The sequence below is a fragment of the Etheostoma cragini genome, chromosome 8 (assembly GCF_013103735.1).
Source record: "Etheostoma cragini isolate CJK2018 chromosome 8, CSU_Ecrag_1.0, whole genome shotgun sequence".
Classification (NCBI taxonomy): domain Eukaryota; kingdom Metazoa; phylum Chordata; class Actinopteri; order Perciformes; family Percidae; genus Etheostoma; species Etheostoma cragini.
In genome coordinates this window covers 17,043,706-17,054,418 of record NC_048414.1, presented here as the reverse complement: position 1 = coordinate 17,054,418, position 10,713 = coordinate 17,043,706, and the positions used below count along the sequence as shown (strand labels likewise).

The 10,713-nt window shown below is 38.9% G+C and overlaps 1 protein-coding gene and 3 non-coding genes across 5 annotated transcripts; all 4 read left to right on the top strand.

The window, feature by feature from the left end:
• The first annotated feature begins 1,805 nt into the window (after positions 1-1,805).
• trnar-acg lies at positions 1,806-1,878 on the top strand. Its single transcript has one exon. It is a non-coding gene; the product is annotated as a tRNA-Arg (tRNA).
• Positions 1,879-2,381: 503 nt separating this feature from the next.
• Positions 2,382-2,453, top strand: trnam-cau. Its single transcript has one exon. It is a non-coding gene; the product is annotated as a tRNA-Met (tRNA).
• A 1,420-nt stretch (positions 2,454-3,873) lies between these two features.
• On the top strand, positions 3,874-3,945 carry trnam-cau. The gene has a single exon. It is a non-coding gene; the product is annotated as a tRNA-Met (tRNA).
• A 406-nt stretch (positions 3,946-4,351) lies between these two features.
• ifitm5 (interferon induced transmembrane protein 5) lies at positions 4,352-7,879 on the top strand. Of its 2 annotated transcripts, XM_034878095.1 has the most exons (3): positions 4,352-4,492; positions 4,600-5,032; positions 6,606-7,879. In XM_034878095.1, exons 2-3 carry the CDS (start codon positions 4,826-4,828, stop codon positions 6,825-6,827), a joined length of 429 nt encoding a protein of 142 aa, XP_034733986.1. In that variant the 5' UTR covers positions 4,352-4,492; positions 4,600-4,825; the 3' UTR covers positions 6,828-7,879. The 2 variants fall into 2 exon arrangements, with proteins under 2 accessions (XP_034733986.1, XP_034733985.1); XM_034878094.1 differs by having other exon boundaries at positions 4,358-5,032.
• Positions 7,880-10,713: the final 2,834 nt, after the last annotated feature.

The following is a 10,713-nucleotide window of genomic DNA, read 5'->3' as shown; positions in this document are numbered from 1 at the left end:
AACTATCCCTCAATAACAGTGTTTGATCACACGTATGAAAGTTTGCTGTGGAAAAGGTAAGACCAAATCAGAAAGACAGTGAGTGATTCGTGGCAGAGGAAGTCAGATATCGATATTGATAGAAAATATCAAAGGTAGACAGTATTTCAGCAAACATAAATCAATTAAGGTGAGGAAGTTTTCTAAAGGGAAATCGAGAAGAATGCAAGTGTTTGTTCGATATTAAAATTCGGACATAAATGATCATATCAACTCTTTATTTATTGGAATAAGACATACATGTGAAGTTTGTAAATGGTAGATATGTCATGTAATAAGTATAAGGCAGAGGGGAAGAGTCATATCCTAAAATAAGATATGAGCTAGAAAGGCTATAAACACCGAAAGGACGGCCATGAAACTTAGATTGAATGAGTAATAACGTGAGAATCCATAAAGTGCTGCAAGGCTCACAAGATTGAAACGGGATATTTTTTGTTTGTGATGATGTTACACACTGTGATTATTCATGTATGGTTAAAGACCGACCACGGTCATGTACGAAGCTATCTATTAATTTATATTTTTTATTAGTGCGGTCATGAGTCATGACAGTAAAAGGCATAGATATAAGTCTATGGTAAAAGGGTGCGGTACGCGAATTTGCGTTTCCTAGGATGGTGATTGAATGTCCCACGGTACTCTGCCTCTGATTGGCTAGTGCTCGTTGCCTTCGTTGGTTGGATAGGTTAAACCCATATGTGAAAGCATGAGGAGTGATTGAGGTATAAACACGATGCAGAGTACGAGCAGAAAGGTGATAATAGTGAGCTGAATAAAATATATGTGTAAATATATGTGTAAAAGGGTGTTTTTCAGGCATTCAGACATTAGCGTGGCTCTTAATGTACTATAGGTCTGTGCTAAATCTGAGTTTAAATATAAAAAGTGTAAAGCTAGCTAGCATGTTAGTAATGTTGCCTAACATTAGCTAGTTTGACAAATTCAGTCTAATTTCAATTTCATCTTTTTGTTAAACCTAGCTGGCACTATTAGGACTACGAACAGGAAAAAGGCAAGGGAATGCGTTTGGATTAAATGACTGCCATTGTTGTTGTTTTCTAGAAGTTTTAGGCGATAAATCCCTTTTCTGGAGTTAGAATGACTTTTTTTTACTTATCTGTCATTAATGCAAACACAGTCAAAAATGGCGGTAGAACGATCGATAGTGGAGTTAAATATGGATAAATATTTCATTTTATGATGGTAAGTGTAAAAGACAATCATCAGATTTTTTGAAATAATTTTAAGGTGTTCATTTCAGTAATAAGTTGGCCCATATGGGCTAAAATAATCTTAGCATCCAAGTTTCAGTCCCAAAAAAATGACACAATATACTGAATATGTTTCAATGTTTCCATACACTGTGGCCATGTAGACAGTTTTGGTTTTGTGTGGCAACATTTAGAGATTTCAACCTCTGAAACTACTACTATTCCACCCAAGACAGTAGAGATTAAGCGCAGATGTTGTACGGGTGACCCAACGGTGTGTTGCCTCTTATTATTGTAACCTGTAACATAATTTGCCTCCAATACACAGACTATATATATATATACTGTATATATATATATAGATATATATATACTGTATATATATATATATATATATATATACTGTATATATATAGATATATATATAGAGAGAGAGAGATATATATATAGAGAGAGAGAGAGAGAGAGAGAGAGAGAGAGAGAGAGAGAGAGAGAGACTCATCAACCAGCGACGAAGATTAAGCTGGAGATTTGAAGGAGTGTTTCTAAGTCGGGCCAGTGGCGCAATGGATAACGCGTCTGACTACGGATCAGAAGATTCTAGGTTCGACTCCTGGCTGGCTCGAAATTTTCTCTTCGTGGGTGAGGGTGGTTCGACTTTTTGTATTATTTATCTTAATTTAAAGTGGAAATGAACTCTTCACCAATTACCATGTGAGAGCCTCCCATTGCCTTCCAAGATTTAACCAATCATAGTCGATTTGGAATTCAGTACATTACGATTGCCTGCACTCAACATGGGAGCTAAAATAGTCGTAACCAATTATTCACATTATTTACCAGTTGAAAGTTTTCGTTAAAGTCAGTGTTACAAACGAAGCTAGCTTTAGGCCTATTCCACCTATCCTCGGACGTAGCACGTTGTTAGCTTCCTTTGCATTTTTACCTAAATGTTGCTTCAGCTATACAGATAAAACTTCCCAGAGAAATGTAATTTGTAAATTCTATATCACGGTAGATCTACTAGATATTCCCAGTTGTATTTTGCAAAGAGGCAAAACATGGAAGTTTCCATCGCTGTCCATCATGGATTTGTTTTTTGGAATGTATTTTGTAGAGACGGATATAAGCAGAGTGGCGCAGCGGAAGCGTGCTGGGCCCATAACCCAGAGGTCGATGGATCGAAACCATCCTCTGCTAAGGTTTTTTTTTCCTGCAAACGCTTCTTACTTTAATTTAAATCCTATCAATCAAAACGGTCTTTACGCAGAAAAAAATTAATTTAATTTACATATTTAGTTAAGAACAAGGATATAACTTAAATTGCTGCTATACATTGTAGTGTATTACAGTAAAGTTAGGCTAAATGTCATCGTCAAATGTCGTGGAATAAACCTCTTATAATCATTTAATGTATATGCATTTATTTGCCCACGATGTCATATTGTGGTGCGCTCTTATATTTAAGAAAAGTATAACGTCAGTCCAAAGGATATATATTACGTTACTGTGGACGTTATGTGTAAAATAAAATTACTATGTTACGTAACGTCAGTAGGCCTATCTTAAATTAACGTTAGCTGTAATTTTATTCCAGGCTGGAACACTTGGAATACAGCACGACGTGCAGCTGCAAACCGACCCCAGTGGAGGAGTGATGTCCAAGCCTTGTGTGCCTCCTGGCACGGAGAGAATTAACCACTACTAACTATGCTGGTCTCCAATTGCCAGACCTTTTTCCTTCCATGATTTGACCAATCATAGTCGATTTGGAATTCAATCATGACAGAGTTAAATAACCTAATTTAATTAATTTACTAAGAAGAAATGATTTAACCGTAAGGGCTATCATTGTTTTAATATCATTCATGTATATATATTAATGTTTTGTACTATGTCTTGTTGTCGTATTGTAGCCTATACAATTGTAGTGTTATAAGTCAATATCTTGAGTGAATTTAAATTTAGTTAGAAAAACGCAACCCTTCCAAACTCGAACCCACGCTCCTGTTGACGTGTCTTCCTACACTCAATAACTTGTTTTAATTAAAATAAATATATCACGGGTTTTAAAGAATTATAAATGCCTCAATATGCCACAAAAAATGTGATGCTATGAAATGTAGTTTTCTCCTCTTTTTCCTTCTACTCTCGAATCCCCGATCCCCCTACGCCGCGAACGGTGTACGTGGTGCTATTATAGATCCTGACCGATAGGGGGCGGCAATGTGCCTATAAACTTGTTTGCCAACCGCTAATAAAACCCGTAAAAGACGAAGTACTTCACCTACGGTCTATGCCTATGACCTTACCCCTTTCCGCGCTCAGCACCCGTTGTTCGGTAATCGGGTCATTTCATTTTACTTTGTTTGAAATGTCTTGCCCACGTCATATCTGTTGTCAAGCTCAGTTGGAGGCTGCGCAGTAACGCTCAGCTATCGCCTGAAAAGTGCATCTATTTTCCTTCACTGGTCGTCCTGAACAACGGGATCTGTTGGTCCATTTATTCAACGGTCTATCAGATGGGGTTTACCTGATGATGAAAACGTATTCACTTATTGCATACGGCATACCTACATTACCAATAATTTATTATGTTTTGTTTGGTTGTGTCAAAATCAGCAGAGTGGCGCAGCGGAAGCGTGCTGGGCCCATAACCCAGAGGTCGATGGATCGAAACCATCCTCTGCTAATGCTTTTTTTTTTCCTCCCCCCCCCCCAATGTCTTTGAACATAGAACATTTCAAAGCAGAACTAAATTCCTTCATATCCAGGATGTCTATGCCAACAATAACGTGTTTTCTGTGTTAACTTAAAACATTTTTCATAATTCATAGATTAGTTGTTTTGTCTGTAAATAGTGAAAATGCATAATATATTATCATTTATCAGAGTCCAATGTGACACCTTCACAATTTAGTCAACTGATTTTTTCAACAATACCTTAAATAAAAACAATATTCAGACAGGATGCTTTATGGCAAGTTTTATTTTAGGTGTTGAAACTGAGGCAATCAAATCATTTTACAATTGTTGTCTTTTACAAAAGTGTTGTAAAAACATGACTTTTTTGCCCTCACTCAATTCCAGAAAACACACCACTGCCAGACAGCACTTCTGAACTCTTCAACAGCTTCAAAGGCTTTTGAACTACACCTCCTGCCTCCACTGTCCTCTACTGCCTCCACCCAACTCAACCACCTGCCCAAACCACCAGGACCTGAAAGCTGAGGAGACGGGTACTTTAGTTGAAGAGACCTTGCACTGCTCCCATGCATGTCTTTCCTTTCTCTTTTTCTGTCTTCTTGCTCGTGCAGCTTTCTGTCTAGCTGTATCTCTATTTCAGTCTCTCTCAGGCCTGACCACAAAATGACAGACCTGCTGTATATTAAAGGACCCGGCCCATGCGTCCTCTCCCGGTCACCTCCCTCTTCATGGGCCTTTATAAGTCTCCCACACAAAGGGGGCACTACTTTCCAAAGAGGGACTGTGCTCAAGCATCTGGAAGGCTCGCCAGTTCGCAAACCGACCTATTCACCCATAGCCGGGGATCTTCTGTCTAAACGCTGATCATGGACAACCATTCATACAACTTCCCCTCAGACTGCACCCCGCTCACCAACTGTAAGTCTGCCCGTAAACCAGCCGGATCCACCGTGGTGAACATGGGCAGCACTTGCAAGAATGCTCCCCGGGACTATCTAATCTGGTCGCTGTGCAACACCTTGTACGTTAACTTCTGCTGCCTGGGATTCATGGCTCTCGTCTACTCCATCAAGGTGAGATCTTGTTCTCTTTTATTTTTCACTTTTGTGCCACACATTACTTGGAAGTTACAGTTTGGACCGTTTTTATGACTCATTCAACATCCAAGAAATAAACTGAAAATGTCAAAAGGAAGAAGATAGGATGAGGCTGCGTGTATTTATGTTTAAGATAGGATGTCCAAGCAATGACTAAAGGATTCTCTCTCTATAGCAATTTCCAACATTTCAAAGGCCAAGCCATTGTTCATTGTCATGTGAAAATGGTTTCATTTGACACTGTTATATTAATTAATAAATAAAAAAAAAACTATATTGAAGCCTTCCCAATTCATTGTAACTCAAAGCTTTATTAATGTTCATGAACTGACTTTTTTTTTTTTAATTTTGTTTACTGGTAGGGTAGAAACACTGGAATATACTTGACCTAATAGAGAACAATTTTGAATTGGTAAACATTATACAGCATAATGTATGATTGTATTAGCGGTACTGTGGTGCAGCCTAATCTGGGGAGGGAAAGAGGATTTAATGCCTTCTGTAATGTGAGTTTGGCAAAAAAAAGACAAGGATGGGTCTAGCTGGCAAGGATGGCTTTAAAACAGTGGACATGTTGTGTACACTACAGTATACTTTCTAAAGGAGCAGGAAGGACCTCAGCATTTCTTGTCAAGTTCAGGGAAAAATTTGGCATGGCTGGATTTAGAGCGCCAGAAATGTATTTTTTTGTGAAATGGAAAAATAAGAATGTTTTAAACATGGTCGAGACCTGTTATTGTCACTTGTCAGATGGCACACACAGTGCAAGTGTGGGTTGCTCTTCACAGTAGAAACAGAAACGTAAACCTCAACAAAACCTTTTCTCACTAAAAGACGGCTCGAAGATCCATGAAAATGCCATGTGCAAAGCAAGATTGAAATAACTGTGATTACCAGAATAACAAGGTTTCTAAATAAACTCCCCACTAAAGGGTGTGGATACCCTTTTTATTTGAGGTATTATTATTTTTTGAATCTTTCATCTGTGTGCCTGAATCACAGGCCTAGTGTTGGCTCACCACCCAAATTAAAGACGGTGACTGGCTGCTCGTCTAGGGAGTTAAAAATGGTGTAATCGGCATCCTTCTAATAGGCAAGTACTCACGGGAAATTAGAGTGCTGGGAAAAGACTCTGCCTGGTCTGTTCCAAAATATAAAGATACACTAACAAGCAGCTCAAGGATGTCCTATCACTCCACCCTCGCTCAACCTTGGATCTGCGCTCTAAAAACTGTGAATTATGGGACAAGCTGTGATGAACTGGTTGTAAAAAGAGACACAACTGAACATTATTTCATGCTATTGTTTTCCCTCCTCCTTGGACTATTTACAGCATACAAGGGTGTAGACACAAGCAATTTTGTTCTTTATGTAATAAATTGTCTCTAGAAAGATTTTGCTGGACCATTCAGTAGAGTCAAAGCTTTATTGTATTTAACCGTCTTAAAGCCATTATGAAACATATTGATTCTTCATTTCTGTATGAGTTAATACTGACTGCAGTGGTTACATCTAGTGTGTGTGTGTGTGTGTCCCTGTCCCTGTGTAGGCCCGGGACCAGAAGACTCAGGGCAACCTGCAGCTGGCCCAAGAGTGCTCAGACAAGGCTAAGTGGTACAACATCCTGGCAGCCGGCTGGAACCTGCTGATTCCACTTCTGGCCGTCGTCCTGCTCGTCCTCCTGCTAATCCACCTGGGCACGTCCGAGGGCTCCTTTGACTTCTTCGGAGAGGACGGCTTCCAAAACTTCATGAAACTGTTCAGTTGGTAAATGGAGGCAAAGTGAGAGAGAAATAAAAACAAAACAAAAATCACACAAAGGCACCCCATGCACACTAACCGGGAGAGGGTATTTGATAGGATGCAGCAGATGACGGTTAGCTGACATAATAGCTCTTAAGAATATTAGCCAGTCTCAGCCAAGCAATAAAGGAAATCTCCATGGAAATCAGGACCTGTGCTGGGCTAAAATCTGCTCAGCACTAAAATGATCCTTACTGGTGAATTGCAAGCCTTGTTTTGTGTATTACAGGAATATCTTCTCTGTGGTGCACCAGTACTAACGCTGGTATTACAAATTAAAGGCTAAAACAGGACATTCAACTATTATCTGAGAGTTACACATGAAAAAAAATTGAAAAAAAAAACTTTGGGACCATTGAACTAAAATGAATGATAAAAGTTAATGTTCAGTCAGCACAACGGTTTGATACTTGTGTGTCAACATTTAATCAGAATTAGTATTGTGAGCGCTGTGGGAGATCAGTATTGGTCCCTCGTTGTCATGTCAGTATTTGAGGGAGTTCAGCTTACACATGGAAGTCTCCCAGATATGCTCAGTAGAAAGGTTAAGTTGATCAAAGACCGAACAGCCTGAAATGGAGACGAGGGGAACAAACAGACCGAAGAACGACTTGCAAGCGGCTCCTCCGGATCCTTTTCGTTGTTATTTATTGTATTTGTGTTGAGTAGAAATTTTGATGACAGCTGAAATGATCTCTCGTCAGGGTAGAAAGGGTTTAAGAACAGAGTGCTGTGGAGCCAAAGTCTGAATGTCACGATAATGAGAAGCCACTTGACAAAGGACAATCAACATTCACCTCCCATCGATAGTCACTTATTTTTCTTCTTCAGCAGTTTTTTTTTTCTTTTCTTTTTTTTTCAAATATTCTTACTATTACAAAATACATCTGTTTGGTTATTTAGTATTTTTATTAGTATTTTGTTGTGTTGAGTTTTCTAATTTTACATCATGTTGTTGCTAACCTCCTGCGAGTGAGCTAAATAAACCAGATACTGTTAAGTCAGTATTGCATTGAAAAACACATACGTCTCCTATTTTATTTTTCACATGGTGCTTTTTCTTACTTTATCAAAAACTTAATATTACAATTTCCAGGTCATTTTCAGATCTCCTCTTAATGAACACGGGGATGAAGAGGTTTCCGTTCAAATGGCTGTTGTGGTTGCACTGCTGAATCTACACCCAATTTTAAAGTGATGATTTTGGGCTTCATAGGTCTGATTCTGGGGCGGGTCTGAGGGAACAGGCAAGGCATGGTTGTTTTCATCCCAGCTGTGAGCCTGCTGCTGTTCATACTATATACACAGCATCCCATTTTTGGAAACTGTTTAAGTGTGCCCTTGGTTGTAAGGCAGGGCCGCCCAGGCAGACCACTACAGAGGAGTCAGCAGCAATGGAGAGGCCTGCAATGGGATGAGACGGGTCATTTCCCCTCAATCTGCTCTCAGTCTGAGGAATTATTGCAGATGACTTGCCATTTTCTGTTAGGCCTTTGCTGGATGGTTAGTTTGTAGCCTGACCCAATGTATGTGCTTTACTGCTTGGTTCCACCTTTAGGATCAGACTTTCAAAGACGCCACGTATGACATGCCCATAGAAATACTGTATGTTTGAGATATAGCACCAGAAATACGTTTAAAATCATGCATCAGACAAGAAAATAAGTTTTCATTTGATGTACTGTAATGCTATAACTGGACAGAAACGCTTGTGTATTTATTAAAGAGTGGAACTAGTATATTCCCATAAAAATGGTGGGCAGGCATGTATATCAAGGCAGATTTGATAGCAGATAATCCCACTTGTACTTGTTTAAGGTATGTTAAATACACCATCTTAGATGCCCTTGACAATACAGAGACTAAATCTGAATGTCCTACAGAAAACCATCAGAGGCCCGATTTGTCCCCCTGCTCCTCGTCTCTTGCTTTGATGACTTGGGTGTCCCGCTCCTCCAGACCTCCCACCCTCTGGACTTCTATCATATTAGCTGCCTCTCCTGTTCTCGCAACTTTATTTATACGCACCCAAATCATAGCCTCTAGCTTCCAAAATTTCTATTTTCCTCCTGTGGTCGGAGAGAAATGCATACAGATGTCTGAGACGAGGAGAATTACAGGCTAGGAGCTGGCACTGCAGAGGGAGGGGGCGCTCACTTCTCACTGCTCTTTCTGGGGAGCTGTTCCTCTGAGGCCTGGGGAAGCTAGAGGAATACTGTGTGTGTATATATATGCAGGAAGGACTATTACACTTGGCATGGTGTAAGCCAGGTTCAACAAACTCTCCTTACTCTTCAACCTTGGCTGAAACAGTCATTCCTACTGGTGAGCCAAAACTAGACTCAATCATAGAGTTTAATCACATTAAATATGCAGTTAGTTCACTTTTGGTCCATTTTGGTCAGCACAATGTTTAGGCTGTTTACTGATATACAAACTCCATTTTTAGGGATTTTAATGTATAATTTTAAAATACACTAAAATGTTTAGAAACATGTTTTCCTTAACCCCATCTTGTGTCTAAATCCTAATTAATTTAACCTGAAAAATCTTTCTGACTAAGACAATTTGACGCTTGGTTCTTATTTGGACGTGACTGAATCCATTATAAAGCTAATTTCAGAGCACATTTTGAAATGTCCCAAAAACAACAACCAGCATTATGATATCCAGCTTCTTGTCCGTATAAATGACATAGCTTTTTCAACACATTGGATAAACTGCTGATTTTCTTTGAGCCTATTGTGATACTGTGATTAAAATACTGTATATTGTGTGCAAAGCTGACACTGCACACAAGATGGTGCAAGAGGAAAGCTCATGGAGTATCCTATGTGGAAAGGGTTTTATTTTATTTAGCAAGTCAATGGGAACATATTTTTACTTAACATGGCGACCTGACAAGTGCAAAGCCACTTAGTAGATAAAATATTTGTTATCTTCAGGCGTTTATGAATGTGCTTAGTAAATATTGTCTGTATATTAGATTTTGACACTTCATATATATAAGTTGCCTTTGGGATCTTCTGTCACTACCATAGGGTATATGGTACTGACATTTTCCTACGTTTTTCCCATTTTTATTAGAAACTGGTTAAATGACTTGGCTGTTATACAAAAGAAAGTTCTCTATTTTATAGAGCATCTGTCTTTTTATTAGCTGCATGTTGTGCAGGGATTTGTCAATAAAAACACAGAGGAGGTGAGTAAAAGCAGAAGATTTTAGTGAATTTAAATAAATGTGTTCATAGGTGAGTGTTATAGTAGTTAAACTGGTTCCCATTCCAAAGGCATGTGAAGTCAGAGACATCAAAAACAGACCTACATTACAACACTGGTAAAACACAAACAACATGCTTCACTGCCTCTATTTTTTTTTAGAGTGTTTTCAGAGCTTTATTTGTTAGGTCAAAGTTTGTTGAAGTACAAACTGTTCCACAACCAGTTAAATTATTTTGTAAACTTCAGAGAAAATGAGACCTATTTTACTTTCACCTTTCTCTTTCTCAGAAATTACAGGATGACAAACATGAAGCCAGTTCATTATAGCAGCTTTGGTGCCAAATGTGAGCTTGCACAAGACTCCCAAAATCTGTGTTATGTTTTTAGAATCATGTTTCTGCTATGTGGAGTGAATGTCTACAAAGCTTAGATTATTTACTGTATGCACTTGACTCTTAGTCACTTGAAATGCACTTCCAAATCCAGTGAGTGGCTGACCCCTTGTGGCCTGCTAGACTAAACAAGAAAGGCACCAACAGGGATCTTCAGCTGTAAAATTCGCAGGACAGTGACATAAAGGCTGCCGTTAGTGATACGTTTTTATGATGAACATTATATTTAGAAAACAAATA

Excerpts from the sequence above, each read along its gene's own strand:
- ifitm5 (XM_034878095.1), top strand. The coding sequence starts at position 4,826 with ATGGACAACCATTCATACAACTTCCCCTCAGACTGCACCCCGCTCACC. Across the intron at positions 5,033-6,605 it reads CTCTCGTCTACTCCATCAAG|GCCCGGGACCAGAAGACTCA; the intron begins GTGAGATCTTGT and ends GTCCCTGTGTAG.